This window comes from Aegilops tauschii, chromosome 5, assembly GCF_002575655.3.
Source record: "Aegilops tauschii subsp. strangulata cultivar AL8/78 chromosome 5, Aet v6.0, whole genome shotgun sequence".
Lineage (NCBI taxonomy): Eukaryota > Viridiplantae > Streptophyta > Magnoliopsida > Poales > Poaceae > Aegilops > Aegilops tauschii.
Genome location: NC_053039.3, coordinates 537,384,301 through 537,402,129, shown reverse-complemented (window position 1 = coordinate 537,402,129; position 17,829 = coordinate 537,384,301). Strand labels below are relative to the sequence as shown.

General features: G+C 45.5%; 1 protein-coding gene across 1 annotated transcript; it reads right to left on the bottom strand.

Moving 5' to 3' along the window:
• Nucleotides 1-14,332: 14,332 nt before the first annotated feature.
• Nucleotides 14,333-16,378, bottom strand: LOC141023120 (uncharacterized). The gene is made up of 5 exons (XM_073499447.1): nucleotides 16,124-16,378; nucleotides 15,779-16,004; nucleotides 15,528-15,736; nucleotides 14,799-15,420; nucleotides 14,333-14,577 (listed from the first exon to the last, which is right to left on the bottom strand). The coding sequence occupies exons 1-5, from the start codon at nucleotides 16,376-16,378 to the stop codon at nucleotides 14,333-14,335; spliced, it is 1,557 nt and encodes a 518-aa protein (XP_073355548.1).
• Nucleotides 16,379-17,829: the final 1,451 nt, after the last annotated feature.

Sequence of the window (17,829 nt, the reverse complement as noted above, 5' to 3'; positions counted from 1 at the left end):
GAAGGTGATGCGGCTTATGCTGAGTTGGTTTGTGCAATGGAAGAGTTGAAGTTTTATAAGGACAATGTTGATCCGGCGGATATGACTTCGTTGAAGAAACCAACTACAGAGCATGATCCGGCCCTGAAGTTTAAATCGGCTAATGAGACTAAGCTTGTTGACTTCGTGCCTGGCGATTCGTCCAAGCAGTTTAGCATCAGCGCTAACTTGGATCCGAAATAGGAAAGCGCGCTCATCGAGTTCATCCGTGAGAATCGGGACATCTTTGCATGGAAGCCTTCTGACATGCCAGGTGTACCGAGAGAACTCGCTGAGCACACTCTCAATGTTGATCCCAAATATAAACCGGTCAAGCAGTTTCTCCGTCGGTCCAATGAAGAAAGACGCAAAGCTATTGGAGAAGAAGTAGCCAGGCTCTTGGCGGCTGGATTTATCGTTGAAGTATTCCATCCTGAGTGGTTGGCTAATCCGGTGCTGGTCCTTAAAAAGAACAGCACTTGGCGTATGTGTGTGGACTACACAGACCTTAACAAAGCTTGTCCAGCAGATCCTTTTGCCCTCCCTCGTATTGACCAAATTATTGATGTTGCGGCGGGTTGCGAGCGTTTGAGCTTTTTGGATGCATATTCTGGTTATCATCAGATCAAAATGGCAGTTAAGGATCAGGAGAAGACAGCCTTCATAACTCCCTTTGGAGCCTTCTACTATGTGTCCATGCCCTTTGGGCTCAAGAGTGCCCAAGCGACTTATCAATGGTGTGTGCAGAATTGTCTTCATAAACAGATCGGCCACAATGTTCACGCCTATTTGGATGATATTGTGGTAAAATCAAGGAAGAAGGAGACATTGATTGATGACTTGAAGGAAACCTTTGATAACCTGCGGGTTTATAAAATGATGCTTAATCCGGCCAAGTGTGTCTTTGGTGTACCTGCAGGCAAGCTCTTGGGCTTTTTGGTGTCTAACAGGGGCATTGAAGCTAATCCGGAAAAGATCAAAGCCATAACCTCCTTGGCTAAACCGAAGTGTATCAATGATGTTCAACGCCTGGCAGGCCGGATTGCCGCGTTGAGCCGGTTTGTCAGTCGCCTTGGCGAGAAGGCCATCCCTTTGTATCAGATGCTGAAGAAAACGGATAACTTCGTCTGGAGTGACGCCGCTAATGAAGCATTTGAGGACTTAAAGCGGCAGCTGGCTAATCCGCCGGTTCTCGCTGCTCCGGTTGACAAAGAGCCATTGTTGCTATATGTGGTAGCTAATGCCCGGGCTATTAGTGTGGCTATTGTGGTGGAGCGCAAGGAGGCCGGAAAGGAATATCCGGTTCAACGGCCGGTTTACTATATCAGTGAGGTACTTATTGAGTCCAAGCAGAGGTACCCGCATTGGGAAAAATTGGTGTATGGGGTTTTTATGGCAAGCCGGAAGCTTAAGCAGTATTTCCAAGGTCATCCCATCATGGTGGTCAGCTCTGCTCCGTTGGGAGATATAATCCAGAACAGGGAAGCAAACTGGCCGGATTGCTAAGTGGGCTATAGAGCTTGGGCCTCATGGGTTGAAATACATACCACGAACGGCGATCAAATCTCAGGCACTTGTGGATTTCATCAATGATTGGACAGAATTACAAGCGCCAGAGGAGAAGCCGGATCATACTTATTGGACTATTCATTTTGATGGGTCCAGGCCATTGGAGGGCTCGGGGGCTGGAGTCGTATTAACTTCCCCACGAGGTGATAAGTTTTGTTATGTTCTCCATTTAATGTTCCCTTGCACTAACAATGCAGCTGAATATGAGGCTTTACTCCATGGTCTTCGGATGGCTAAGGAGATGAACCTAAGCCGAGTTAAGTGCTTCGGTGACTCGGATCTGGTGGCTCAACAAGTGTCCGGCACTTGGGATTCTAAGGACCCACTAATGGCAGCATATCGTCGTGAGGTGGATATTGTTGCAGGTCACTTAAAAGGTTATCAGGTGGATCATGTGGACCGGCAGAAGAATGAAGCGGCGGACGCTTTAAGCCGCCTGGGTTCCCAACGTAAACCGGTTCCACCTAATGTTTTCCTGGATGTTTTGCATAATCCGTCCGTCAAGCTCCCTGGTGAAGAGGATTTGGCTGTTCCTGATCCGGAGGCTCAATTGGTGGCGGCTCTTCATGTTATTCCGGATTGGACAGTTCCATATCTGGCGTATATGAACCGGGGCGAGTTACCAGAGGATGAAACTTTAGCCAGGCAGATAATCCGGTGGTCCGAGTCCATGACTATTATCAATGGAGAGTTACATCATTGTAGTGTGGCAGGGGCGTTTCAATGCTGTGTGTCTCCTGAGGAAGGCCGTGAAATTTTGCGTGAGATCCACGAAGGAGATTGTGGTCACCACGCCGGTTCAAAATCTTTGGTGGCCAAGGCATTTCGTCACGGTTTCTATTGGTTGACAGCTCATGCTGATGTTGAGGATTTGGTCAAAAGATGTGATGGCTCTCAGAAATTCTCAAGCACGCTCATGTACCGGCTCAAGAATTGAGGATGATTCCAATCACCTGGTCGTTTGCAACTTGGGGGCTGGATATGGTTGGGCCTTTCAAGAGGTCCAAGGACAAGAAGACCCACCTTTTGGTGGCGGTTGATAAGTTCACAAAGTGGGTGGAGGCAGAGCCAGTTAGTAAGTGTGATGCAGCTACGGCGGTTCAATTCATCAAAAAGGTGATCTTCCGGTTTGGCTTTCCACACAGCATTATAACAGACAATGGTACCAATCTGTTAAAGGGTGCCATGAAGGAGTTCTGTCAACGTGAGCACATCCGGCTTGACGTGTCATCAGTGGCTCACCCCCAGTCCAATGGTCAAGCAGAGGGGGCCAAACAAGAGATCTTGAGAGGCATCAAACCCCGGCTTATGGTTCCTTTGCAACGGACGCCGGGTTGTTGGGTTGAGGAGTTACCTTCTGTGTTATGGAGCATCAATACCACACCCAACAGATCGACAGGATACACACAGTTCTTCACGGTTTATGGAGCGGAAGCGGTTCTTCCTAATGACATCCGTCATGACTCACCTCGTGTAGCCGCATATGTTGAAGCTGACAACGAGAAGGCACAGCAGGAAGCTCTTGACCTGTTAGATGAGGAGCGTGACATGGCGGCAGCCCGTTCGACGATTTATCAGCAAGATCTGCGTCGTTATCATAGCCGCCGGGTTAGAACCAGAACCTTTCAAGAAGGAGATTTGGTTCTTCGACTCATCCAGGATCAGACGGATATGCACAAGCTATCCCCCCCTTGGGAAGGACCCTTTGTGGTCAGCAAGAATCTGCACAACGGGTCATACTACCTAATCGATGTTCGAGAGCGCAAAGACTCACGTAAATCGGAGGAGGAGACCAACCGGCCGTGGAATATTGCTCATCTTCAGCCCTACTATACTTGAGCTACAAGCTCTGCTTATGTACATGTTATGACATTGTATATATTATGATCAATATAATAAAACGGAACCTTAGCTAAAGCGGGGTATCTGTTGTTTTCCTTACATCATGTGTGGTTACATGGAGCTTACAAAGCGGCGTCCGGTTTACCCCTTGATTTAGCTTCTCGAAGCTTTATATTAGATCACTTGGGGGCTTGGTCGTATCCGAACCATAGCTACACCTCTTGATCGGCACAATGCCACAGCATCACTTGGGGGCTTGGTTGTATCCAAACCATAGCTACACCTCTTGATCGGCGCAATGCCACAGCATCACTTGGGGGCTTGGTCATATCCGAACCATAGCTACACCTCTTGATCGGCTCAAAGTCACATCAATCCGGGAGCCAAAGAGAGTGTTGTAAAACAACAGCTCAAACATAGGCACCCACTGAGCACAGCTCACAATGTTGCTTGGGGATTCTTTGCTGTCGAAATGAACTCAGAATCTACACTTGTAACAGGCTATCAAGTCATGGTTTGGAAGCCTGGTGTATACACCTAAAACCCCGGGTTAACCTGCCTATTTAAGTAAGTCACTCCGCCCAGGTAAACCTGGTATGACCCTTCAAACTTTGACAAGTTACTCTAAAATGAAGACCCTGAACTTGTCAAGTTAAAACGATGATTGGTTAAGGATTGAGGACCATCTTAAAAGGCTTTGCAAAAATGGTTTAACTCGGTGGCCTGGCAGCCCATGAAAAGCCTCGAATTTGGGGCCTGGCAGCCCGTGAAAAGCCTCGACTACAACGGTTTTTCTTTGCCTTTTGCTAAGTTTTCTTTGTTTCATAAGATTTGTGATGTTTTTAAAACCGGTGTTTATCAACCCAGTTAGGCTGTCAACACAAGTTATCAGTACACGATCAAATTATAATCTGGAGACTATCAGCCCGGTCTGGTTCTGACTCAAAGTCACCAGTATGGAGTAAACCGGTGTTTATCACAGCCCAGAATGGTTTTCTGATAAATCGGCATCGTATAACAGGAGTTACTTCTACTCCGGATTAGGGTTATTACCCTCATTACACAGTTGGTCAGCCAACACTATGCCTAAAGGTCACAGGTATTATATATTTCCATATTTGGTTATCTTTTACAACCTTGGTTATAAACCTTGGTCATATATATATTTGGGTATCATGACCCGCCCGGTGGTAAACCGCCAGGGCGCTTTAAGCTTCTTATCTGCAGGAACAACTTGAATAAATAGCTATGGATTATGAACATCATATCTTAAGCATGGCGGATTAGCACGCATCAGTTGCAGATAAATATGCACGAAGGCATAACAGACCAAGTGTTTTGACTAGCCTATTACAAGGCGTTTCAATGCCCAAAGGGATAATTGTTTTTCAATAAGCATTGCAGCACATGGAAGACTAAACCGGCCCCCGGATTATGATTGCTTATCAGCTTGACCTGAAGGCTGCGGATCATCTTGCACCGATTCATCTTCTTCGTCTCTACCCAGCGGCTGGAAGTCAACAGTTGCCCAGTCGATCCCAGTTAAAGCTTGGAACACAGCTTCGTCGCTTATAAGGGTGGACGGTTCAATATCAGGGGCATAAGTGTGCTTACGGATTGGAGGGATCATATTTTGCGCTTCCGGAATTGGTGCAGCAACCCGTCTGTTTTTGTCATCATAACTTGCCTGATAGTATGAGAGATCAGCTTCTTCAGCCAATTGACAAGCCAGTGGACGTACTTCCCGGTTTATGGCGCGGAGATCCTCCTGGCCAAATTATGATCCGTCTTCTTTTAAGCTTGGGAAGCCTTTAGCCACGTCCACCGGACCAAGATCAGGCACCCACGCCTTTGCCCGGGTTAGAGCGGTCAGAGCTCCGGCCCTTGCCGCAGCTTTCTTTAGTTCTTCAACCCGGGCAGGCAGCATGGATAGCCTTTCTAAGGTGTCCTTGATCAATGTTGGAGGAGGTTTATTGTGTGAAGCGGTGCAGATGATCTGCTGCGCACCGGTATACAGCTGCTCTATCAGAGTATAGGCCGCTTTCAATTTCTTCTGTACGTCAGAGCCCAGATGGCTAATACGAGTTCCTACATCATTATAAATATCAGTAAACCAGCAACACATGGGAAGATATGTTGAAAGTATAAAGCAAGGATGCTTACCAAACACAGCAGCGATCATAGCATGTATCTGCCGCTTTACGCCAGTTAGCTCGTCTACCACCGGTTTGAGAGCTGCTTCTGCGTCTTTAGCTCTTTTTCGCAAAGCGGATTTCTCTGTGTTCCAATCCGCCCACTCCTTGGCGAAGCTCTCCTTTAGCTTTTCCATAGCGGCTAAAGCGCTCGTCAGCTCATCCTTTGCTTTGGAAGTTTCAGCTTGTTGGGACTTGAGGTTCTCTTGCAGATCAACGGTTTGGCTTTCCTTCTTGCTCAGTTCAGCCTATAAAGAGATAGATATATAATGAGTTGACAGTACATATTTGAAGTACCAAGCACATAACAAGTTATGCCCTTAGTACTTGGGGGCTAATGCATATTTGCTCTTTATCAGAAATTTCTACAAGTCCCAAGCACAATAGAAGTATTAAGCTTGGCACTTGGGGGCTAATGTGTATTTGCTCATAAAATGCTGATATGGGAATTCTTCTACAAAGTCCCGGTTCATCTTTATAAAGTTAAACCGGCCCTTGGGGGCTACATCAGTGAAGTTAAGATGCATTGGTGCAAACATGAAATTGTTACTAAGTCCCGGTTTAAATTGGTATCTTAAACCGTCACTTGGGGGCTACTAGAGTTGATAAGCTGCAATTAAATATGAGAGAGAAACACTTATGAAGTTACCTCATATCGCTCCTTCATCATATTTACCAAACCGGCTTCATAGTCACGGCTGGTGTACAGACGGTTCAGGAAGCCAGAGTGAAGGTCTTGAGCATTCAGATGGGCATAATTGGACAAATCGGCGTTCCATTTGCCTTTGCCAATTGCAGAGAGCTCATCTTTGGCAGTATGTTTTGACAAAGCGACATGATTGCCCGGAGCGGTATGGCCAGTGCCAGTAATCATAATGTCATCATCTTTGTCATCAGCAGCCGTTACTGGGGTTGGCGGTTTGTCAGTATTTTTAACTGGACTTGCCGGTTTATTGTCAGTTCGGACAAGGCTGGTTGGCTGGTCAGCATGGCTTGTGGTGTCAATTTCTGCCAGCTCAGCAACGAAGTCATGATCTTGAGGCGGTGGGTCATTCAATATGGCATCAATGTTGGTCTCTTCAGGATCTGGAGTTTTCTCCGGTTCAACAACCACGTCTTCATCAGCCGGTTTATTCAACCGAGCTTTCTTGCTGGGTCTGGGCTTGGCGCTGAGAAAAATAAACATGAGGATCAGTACAGTATATCAAAATAGCAACATCAAGGATAACAACAAGTGTATAGCTCACCCAAGAACCGTTTTGAGGGGTGGAAGTTTTGTGGCCGACGACTTGCCAGAAGATGAGTGAGAAGTACCCTGATAATTTGAATCAGACGGGTTAAGAGGCTGGTGGAAACAACCTGCTTTGGGGCATGAAGTATCAATGGGATAAGAGACCTCTGATCGGCGTTTCCGAACCGGACTGTTCGGTAAACCGGCGGAGGTAACTACCTGGCCGCTGTGCCGGGTTGTGCGGCGAGCCTCGTGCTGCTGTGTCTTCAAAAGAAAGTTTGGGTCCAAGTAAGCAAGGGGGTGAGAAAATTTTACTTTCCGGTTTGCTCGACGGATTTTTGATGTCGGCAGAGGATCTGAATTGGAGGAAAGAATGATTACCTCTACATCATCAGCATGACTGCCTTCAGCGTCGTCCTAATAATAATCATTGTCAATGAGGTGTACGAAAAATGAACCAAGAGAGTCAAGTTCTACCTCTGGTTCCGGATTACCCACATCGTCATCAGCTGGTAGATCGAAGGATGTGGTGGTCCTTTTCTTGGCAGGTTTTTTACTTTGGACGAACTGGCTTGACCGGTTTGTCTTGCGGCTTCGCCGGTTTGTCTTGTGATGGTTTCTTGTTCCAGAACGGATCATCACCCTGTCAGAAATAATCACACTTTCACAGAATATTTGGACAGAAGCAACTTCAGATAAAAAGATTATATGATTCTTACAGCTGGTGGTTTGTTGAAGGTGCTGAAAGGGAGTAGTCCGATTTGGGAACAGACAGCCTCCGGTTCGTTCAGTATCTTTTTTACAGCCTCAGTGACTTCTGCATATGTGAGCTGAATGTCAATGTGCCGCTGAGCATCCTTCAAACTCCCCGTATACTCACACATCAAACCGGAGCGCCGGCTTAAGGGCAGAATACTCCAGCTTATCCAACAACGAGCAAGATCAACTCATGTCAAACCGTTTGCCATGAAGGCTCTAAGCTTTGATAATTGAGGAGCATACTTGGCCCTCTCTCTTGCAGTCAACCTCTGAGGAAAAGGATGTGTGTTGCTCAGGCGTTCAGGGCGGTAACCCGGCAGGGGGTTTTCATCAGGTGGAGATGTATCCATGCAATAAAACCAAGTCTGGTTCCACTCTTTGGGGTGACTGTGGAGTTTGGGATGAGGGAAGGTGACTTCTTTCCTTTTCTGAACCGCCATTCCGCCCAGTTCCATATTGGGTCCATCTGAGAACTCGGTGCGACGGTTTAAGTGAAAGAAATCCCTAAACAGTTCGACTGTAGGTTCCTCTTGCAGATAAACCTCACAGAAGACTTGGAAGTGGCAGATGTTGGTCACAGAATTGGGACCGATGTCTTGAGGGCGCAGCTGAAAATTGGCTAGTACATCTCGGAAAAATTTCGAACCGGGAGGGCTAAAACCTCGACTCAGATGGTCAGCAAACATGACTACCTCTCCGTCCTTGGGTGTAGGAGGATTTTCCGGGCCAGGGACCCTCCAGTGAATGACATCTTTCTTGGCTAAAGCGCCCGTTTTAACAAGATTGTTTAACTGCTCTTCAGTTACTCGAGAGGGAGCCCAATTGCATTCATAGACTTGCTTCGCCATGACAATGGAAATCAGAAACATGATTATTGCCGGTTTAAGATTCACAGTGGAGAACTATACAGCGGTATAAGGATACAAGCATATTGATAAACCGGATTTGGTTATTCGTAAACCAGAGTCTGACAATGGAAACGGTGTAATGCATTGGCGGTTCAACAGGGGACTAATGGTATCTACCGGGTCATCATTTTTTCTGTGAAGTTAAACCGCCCAATCTGGTATTAAAGATGTATAAGTGAAGGGAAAAACAACTTTCACAGTTTGGCATGAGAATTTCAGATATGTCGTGCATTGGATAATCAAAATATACTCTGGTCTAATATCAAGCGCTCAAAAAGTTCAGTGAGTTCAGATGAGTTGGATGTCAAGCAGGTGCCTTAACAAGAAGAAAGGAGTCTAAACTACAAAAGGCGCTGAAAATAGTCAGATCTAACCGGCCATTGGTGCTACCGAAGGAAGAACAGCTTCAAGCCATGAAGAACATCGAACCCTAATGGTGGATCTAGGGCGAGAAGAAGAGGGACTTACTGGGGCGAGAAGAAATGCTTCAAGCCATGAGGATCACCGCTTTTCTCTGATACGATCAGGTTGATGCAGCGGCCTTTGTCAAAGCCATGAGGCGAAGGACGATGGCGGCGGCAGAGCTTGAGGGTCGGTCGGCGCGAGGAAGACGACGACAGGAAGAGGCACGAGGGGGAAAATGGAAAGACCCCCTGGCCCTATTTATAAGGGTAGAAAGATAAGCGTCGGGTGCGAAAATCGAGGAGCCTAAATTTTGGATATGAGGCGGAGCTGTCGCCTCGATTGTCGGAGGCTCATTAATGAGGGTGGATTATACACAGTTTTAAATAACAGGTGATGTCACGGCGGTTTACCATGATCCTAGAAGATGATGTCACGGCGGTTTACAAGATCATGCGAAGATGTTGAAGAAGAAAATTTCTTAAGTATTGAGGATTGACATGAACCAGTTCAAATCAATCTAGGGCCTAATGTTGGGGATATTACTACTGGGTGTAAACCGGCCAGGAGAGGCCGGGTTAACCCCATAAGTAGTTCATCTGTATCTGAAGTCCATGAAGATAGACGGTGACGCTTTATGGAGGCCCAGGGCCCAAAGCCGGTTTAAGGCCTGTAGACATAAACCGGCATTGATATGTAAACTTGTGTTGTAAGATAGAAGTAGCAGAGACCGAGCCGGACACGATTATGAGCCGGCCTCGGGATTCTGTAAACCGACGGGCGTCAACCCATGTATATAAGGGGACGACCCGACGGCGGTTCAAGAACAACAGACAACAATTCGAGACTCAGGCAAAGCGTATTCGCTCCCTGGTCATCGAAACCCCAGCAATTCCATCACAACTAGACGTAGGCTTTTACCTTCATCGTAAGGGGCCGAACTAGTATAAAACTCCCTTGCGTCCGTTGTCCGCTTTAACCCCTTTAAGTTAACCCGTAGCGATGGCTCCACGACTAAGTCCTTTCTCTAGGACATCTGCTGTGACAAAACCACGACAGCGCCAGAAAAAGGTCTTGAAACCCACAAGTATAGGTGATCGCAACAGTTTTCGAGGGTAGAGTATTCAACCCAAATTTATAGATTCGACACAAGGGGAGCCAAAGAATATTTGAAGATATTAGTAGCTGAGTTGTCAATTCAACCACACCTAGAGATTAATTATCTGCAGCAAGTAATCAGTAGCAAAGTAATATGATAGTTTTGATAGTAGTGACAGCAGCAACGGTATCAGTAACAATGATAGCAGTATTTTTGTAGCAAGTGTAACAGTGATAATAGCAGTAGTAACTTAGTAGAACAATATAAGATAAATTTGTAGGCATCGGATCGGTGACTTGTTGGATGATATTCATCATGTGACAGTTATAACCTAGGACGGTACGGCACTAGCTCCAGTTCATCGATATAATGTAGGCATGTATTCCGTAAATAGTCATACGTGCTTATGGAAAGAACTTGCATGACATCTTTTGTCCTACCCTCCCGTGGCAGCGGGCTCCATATTGGAAACTAAGGGATATTAAGGCCTCCTTTTAATAGAGAACCGGAACAAAGCATTAACACATACTGAATACATGAACTCCTCAAACTACGGTCATCACCGGGAGTGGGCCCGGTTGTTGTCACTCCGGGGTTGCCGGATCATAACACGTAGTAGGTGACTATAACTTGCAAGATCGGATCTAAAAGATGCATATAATTATGATGACATAAACAGTTCAGATCTGAGTTCATGGCACCCGGGCCCAAAGTGACAAGCATTAAGCATAGCAAAGTCATAGCAACATCAATCTAAGAACATAGTGGATACTAGGGATCAAGCCCTAACAAAACTAACTCGATTACATGATGAATCTCATCCAACTCCTCACCGACCAGTGAGCATATGAAGGAATTACTCACTCCCGGTGGGGAGCATCATGGAATTGGCGATGGAGAAGGGTTGGTGATGATCAAGAACGAGGATCCCCCTCTCCGGAGCCCCAAACTGACTCCAGATCTAGCCTCCCGATGAAGAACAAGAGGTGATAGCGGCTCCGTCTCGTGGATCGTGATAATTCTTTCTCCCTGATATTTTTTTGGAAAATAGGAATTTATAGCGTCGGTTTCAGGGTCTGCAGGGCCACCAGGTGGGGACAACCCACCTGGGCACGCCAGGAGAGGGGGCGTGCCCTGGTGGGTTGTGCCCACCCAGGAGCCCCTCTCTGGTATGTCTTGGCTCCAGAAATTCTTATATATCATATAAAAATTCCTCACAAAGTTTCGTTCCATTCCGAGAACTTTTATTTCTGCACAAAAACAACACCATGGTAGTTCTGCTGAAAACAGCGTCAGTCCGGGGTTAGTTTCATTCAAATCATGCAAATTAAAGTCCAAAATAAGAGGAAAAGCGTGAGGAAAAGTAGATACATTGGAGACGTATCATGATCCAAATCAACTAAACCATGTCCGATCATCACGTGAGATGGAGTAGTCTTCAATGGTGAACATCTCTATGTTGATCATATCTACTATATGATTCACGTTCGACCTTTCGGTCTCAGTGTTCCGAGGCCATGTCTGTACATGCTAGGCTCGTCAAGTTTAACCTGAGTATTCCGCATGTGCAAAACTGTCTTGCACCCGTTGTATGTGAACGTAGAGCCTATCACACCCGATCATCATGTGGTGTCTCAGCACGAAGAACTTTCGCAACGGTGCATACTTAGGGAGAGCACTTATACCTTGAAATTTAGTTAAGGGATCATCTTATAATGCTACCGCCGTACTAAGCAAAATAAGATGCATATAAAAGATAAACATCACATGCAATCAAAATATGTGACATGATATGGCCATCATCATCTTGTGCTTTTGATCTCCATCTCCAAAGTATCATCATGATCTCCATCGTCACCGGCTCGACACCTTGATCTCCATCGTAGCGTCGTGGTCGTCTCGTCAACTATTGCTTCTACAAATATCGCTAACGCATAGTGATAAAGTAAAGCAATTACATGGCGTTTGTATTTCATACAATAAAGCGACAACCATAAGGCTCCTGCCAGTTGCCAATAACTTTTACAAAACATGATCATCTCATACAATGATGTATATCACATCATGTCTTGACCATATCACATCACAACATGCCCTGCAAAAGCAAGTTAGACGTCCTCTACTTTGTTGTTGCATGTTTTACGTGGCTGCTACGGGCTTCGAGTAAGAACCGATCTTACCTACGCATCAAAACCACAACGGTGATTTATCAAGTTTGTTGTTTTAATATTCAACAAGGACCGGCCAGAGTCAAATTCGATTCAACTAAAGTTGGAGAAACAGACACCCGCCAGCCACCTTTATGCAAAACTAGTTGCATGTCTGTCGGTGGAACAGGTCTCATGAACGTGGTCATGTAAGGTTGGTCTGGGCCACTTCATCCAACAATACCGCCGAATCAAAATAAGACATTGGTGGTAAGCAGTACGACTATCACGCCCACAACTCTTTGTGTTCTACTCGTGCATATCATCTACGCGTAGACCTGGCTCTGATGCCACTGTTGGGAAACGTAGCATGCAATTTCAAAAAAATCCTACACTCAAGCAAGATCTATTTAGGAGATGCATAAGGACGACAGGGGAGAGTGTGTCCACATACCCTCGTAGACCGAAAGCGGAAGCATTTGTTAACGCAGTAGATGTAGTCGAACTTCTTCTTGTTCCGACCGATCAAGCACCGAACGCACGGCACCTCCGAGTTCTGCACACGTTCAGCTCGATGACGTACCTCGAACTCTTGATCCAGCAAACTATCGATGGAGAGTTTCGTCAGCAGGACAGCATGGTGACGGTGATGGTGAAGTAATCCGCGCAGGGCTTCGCCTAAACACTACGTGAATATGATCGGAGGCGTAAACTGTGGAGGGGGCGCCGCACACGGCTAACAATTGTTGGTGTGTGTTCTAGCGGTGCCCCCCTCATATATATAGGTTGGAGGGGAGGAGAGGCATCCAAGGGGGCGCCCCAGGTAGGAGGAATCCTACTTGGGCACCTCCCAATTCGGCCACCCCCCTTTCCTATTCCTATTCAGAGTAGGAAGGGAAGAGGGGGAAGGGGGAATCCTATTCCCTTTTTCCTTTCCTCCTTCCCCTTTCCTTCTCCAATTTGGGCAGCCCATATGGGGGACGCACCAGCCCCTTTGTGACTGGTGTGTTTCCCCTCTTGGCCCATAAGGCCCATATCTTTTGCCGGGGGTGCCCGGAACCCCTTCCGGTGACCCGATAAGTACCCGGTGCTTCCCGGAACACTTCCGGTGTCCGAATACCATCGTCCTATATATCAATCTTTACCTCTCGACCATTTCGTGACTCCTCGTCATGTCTGTGATCTCATCCGGGGCTCCGAACAACATTCGGTCACCAAATCACATAACTCATATAATAACAAATCGTTATCGAACGTTAAGCGTGCGGACCCTACGGGTTCGAGAACTATGTAGACATGACCGAGACACCTCTCCGGTCAATAACCAATAGCAGAACCTAGATACTCATATTGGATCCTACATATTCTACGAAGATCTTTATCGGTCGTACCGTAATGATCACATATGTTATTCCCATTGTCATCGGTATGTTACTTGCCCGAGATTCGATCGTCGGTATCTTCATACCTAGTTCAATCTCATTATCGGCAAGTCTCTTTACTCGTTCTGTAATACATCATCCCACAACTAACTCATTAGTCACATTGCTTGCAAGGCTTATTATGATGTGCATTACCGAGAGGGCCCAGAGATACCTCTCCGATACTCGGACTGACAAATCCTAATCTCGATCTATGCCAACCCAACAAACACCTTCAGAGATACATGTAGAGCATCTTTATAATCACCCAGTTACGTTGTGACATTTGATAGCACACAAGGTATTCCTCCGGTATCCGGGAGTTGCATAATCTCATAGTCAAAGAAATATGTATATGACATGAAGAAAGCTATAGCAATAAAACTGAACGATCAATATGCTAAGCTAACGGATGGGTTATGTCCATCACATCATTCTCCTAATGATGTGATTCCGTTCATCAAATGACAACTCAAGTCTATGGTTAGGAAACTTAACCATCTTTGATTAACGAGCTAGTCTAGTAGAGGCTTTACTAGGGACAGTGTGTATAGTCTATGTATCCACACATGTATCAAGTTTCCGATTAATACAATTCTAGCATGAATAATAAAAATTTATCATGATATAAGGAAATATAAAATAACAACTTTATTATTGCCTCTAGGGCATATTTCCTTCAGGAGCAGCAGGGGAGCTAGTTGCAGCAGGAGAGCTAGTAGCAGTTGGAGGAGAGCTAGGAGCTTATGTTCCTTCTTCTAGAGCTTCATTTTGGGCAGTTGCTTGAGCAGATTCTGGAGCTTCTGTTCCAGCATTATCAGCACCCCAATGCTCATCTTCTCCAAAAGCAGGATCAATGGGCTCTTTGCAGTGGGTCCCACGGTGTCCTAGTCTTCCACAACGAGAGCACTTCTTTCTCCTGCCTCCTAGGCATATTCCTTCAGACTGTGCCCTTATCCTAGTCTTCCTTGTCTGCCAGGAGGTCTGTGCTGCACAGGTGCAGAGAATTTAAACCCAGGGTCAACAATGTCCCACTGTTGTTCTCCCTCCATTGCAGGCAAATTTTCAGCATAAGTGAGATTGAATCTTTTAACTGAGTAAAATTCATGCACATACTGATCTATCTCACTTAGTGGACCTCTCATTGAAGTAATGAAATAGAGAGCATGTATGCAAGGCTGTCCAGTAATTTGCCACTTTCTACAACTACATGTCATTGCTTGCAGATCCACAGGATACCTCCACTCCCTCTTCTCTTTGTCAATTGCAGTTACCTCTGCCTGAAATGTACTTCTCTTCACAATATTCATGTCCAATCCCTTGGACTTTAGCAGCAGCATTTTCATCACTTTAGGGACTATGATGTGCCCTACATAAGTAGCAGCAGCAATGCTCTGCCCCGGGTCAAATTTCTCCATCAAATATTGCCTGATCTTGTCAAACAGGTCTACAATGTGCAATCCTTTCCATTTTCTTATCTTGGAATTAAATGACTCTGCAAGGTTATTGTTCACATAATCTAACTTGCAGAACTCATTGAAAAGTGCCCTGGCCCATATCTTGGTGTGATGCTCATCTAAATACTCTTTCACATCAGGCTTGCTATACAACTGCCTCAGATGGTAGTTATGCTTTTTACTGCTATAAGTTAGGGAAAAGGGCCACAAGTTCTCATCAAAAAAATCCCCCTTAAACTTCTTGGAGAAGTTAGCAGCAAGGTGCCTCATGCACTCCCTATGATCTACTCCTTGGAACACATCATCGACAGCTGATTCAAGTCCTTTACATGCATCAGTGCGTATGGCAAGCCCTTCTGGGTGCCCTATGAGGTCCTTCAAGTGTTGGAAAACCATGTCCAACTCTCTATGCTCTCTACCTCTAGCACACCATAAGCAACTAGAAAGATCCAGTTGTTTGCATCTACAGCACAAGCACTTACAAGTTGTCCTCTATACCTCCCATTCAGAGCAGTGGCATCTACTGCCAGATATGGCCTACACCCATCTAGAAACCCTTTCCAGCAGGCCTTAAATGACACAGAGGCTCTCCTAAAACACTCCTTGGACCTTCTCTGACCATTTTTTTCAAACTCCATTGTGTTCTTATCAATGTGGACTACACTACCAGGTGATGCCTTCTCAACCTCAGCTTTGAATGTATAAAGCAAATGAAAACTTTTAGTCCACTTACCATATATGTTGTCAATGGCCATTTGCTTACCATAGAAAACTCTCATGTATAGCAGTTCAACCCCATACTTTTTCTTCAGATCGGTTTGAAGCTGTGGCACATAAATATTTGAATTTTCTCTGACCCAGTTCTTAACTGCATCTGCAACCCATCTGCATTTTGCTGACCTCAACCTTTGCCTTCTTGTCACACTAGGGCATGTGTGAGGATGCCTGTTAACTTTCACCTGCAATTACAATTAACAAGCAAGTCAGACAAACAAATGAGCATAGAAATTCTACAGTTGTATCTGCTGAAACAACAAATAACCTGCAATTAGTATTGTTATTTCCTGCTTGTTAGTACCTGAAATAATTTGCTATTTCTCATTAAGGAGGCATGCATGCTCCACTTACACCTTGGATATGCACAGTGAACTGTCAATCTACCTGGCTCACTTTTGTCAACTTTGAACTCACTTTGTGTCTTGATTGAGAAAGTTGCTTGTGCATTTCTGCATTCTATCACATCAGAGAATACAGTTCCTTCTGCCAGAGAAGGGTCATCTCTGTTAAATTGCACTTCTGCCCTATCCTCATCAGAACTCTCAGAATAAGCCATGTCTTAATCCTCATCTCTCTCATCTGAATCTGTCTCTTCAAATTGAGGGGGGGATAGAATCTTGATCTTCTAGAACTGCCTCTTTCCCCTTGGGCACTTTCCCAATTACAAATTCTGGATGCAAGATTTCATCCTCATCATCTGTGGGATCCACTACTAGAAAAAAGGCTGTTAGTGGCGCACCAGTTTTTGCTATTAATGGTGCACTATAGGTGCGCCACTATTAACACGCCACTAGTAACAAATAGTAATGGTGAACCTCTGGTGCGCCATTAGTATCCCAGATAATAGTGGCGCACCACATAGTGCGCCATTACTATGTCCAACAGTGCGCCATTACTATGCCTCCTAGGGGGCCATATTTACCTTCACGAATGCCCCCAAGTGCGCCATTACTATGTCCCATAATGCGCCACTAGTATTTAGCCTTGGTGCGCCACTAATGCTCAATATGGTGCACCACTACTGGGGGCCATATTTGCCTTCACCTATGCCCCAAGTGCGCCATTACTATGCCCGATAATGCGCCACTGGTATTTATCTTGGTGCGCCACTAATTCTCAATATGGTGCGCCACTACTATGAATATTAGGAATTATTATTTTTTGCTTTTCTCGTATTTGCACAGGTTACAAAATACGTTACAGCACAGAATATAAACATCACACAATAGAATTCATCATATTAGTCTCCAAATTCGAAATAGCGAACAAAGTCACATTAGCCAAGTTTAGGTCTCAAGACATTAGCAAAGTTCATCATATTAGCCGAGTTTGTCGTCACATTACAAAGTTGATATCGACCATCTAAACTACCATCACATAGAAGAGAGATGCGGTCACGATGAGCATCATCGCGATGAAACTGGTCTTCATCCGGTTCCTCCTCCGCTCCCTCCTCTCTCCCGCTAGATAGCACGCGTATCTAGCTTCCGCCTCCGCCCTAGTGGTGTACCCTTTGTAATTGTTACCGCTGAAATGGTGAACCTGTCTCCGACACTCCTCCCAGTCGTCGTAGACTCCGGGAACCTTACCCTTGTACACGACATACGACGGCATCTCTATGCACTAGACAAACAAAACGTTAGTAGCAATTCACAGATAATATATAAGCAATATATAAGTATGCAACAAAAGGATCGGAAGAGAAAAGCAACACATTAATAGCACGATTCATGTCCTACTAATAAATAGCATTGATTACATATAAGTTGAATGACTGTCCAAACTAAAGAGACATACAAGTTCATTAAAGTTTAATTACAACATGAGCTAATCGATATTTCAGAACTACATAGCATCAATACTTTTGACTCGACTCAGGGACCGGAGCGTGGATGAAACCGCCGTCTTTCGTGATGGTCATGAATGTGCGGTCGTTGTCAGCCTGCATTTGTAGCGTCGTTCCTATTTCACTGTTGGACGGTTGATATTTGAGGTAGAACTTCCCCG

What these genes read in the sequence shown, in the direction of transcription:
- LOC141023120 (XM_073499447.1), bottom strand. Translation starts at nt 16,378, where the DNA reads ATGGCTTATTCTGAGAGTTCTGATGAGGATAGGGCAGAAGTGCAATTT. An exon ending in GAAATAGCAAATTATTTCAG is followed by an intron (nt 16,005 to 16,123) that starts GTACTAACAAGC and finishes TTGTAATTGCAG; the next exon opens with GTGAAAGTTAACAGGCATCC. An exon ending in GGAGGTATAGAGGACAACTT is followed by an intron (nt 15,421 to 15,527) that starts GTAAGTGCTTGT and finishes CAACACTTGAAG; the next exon opens with GACCTCATAGGGCACCCAGA.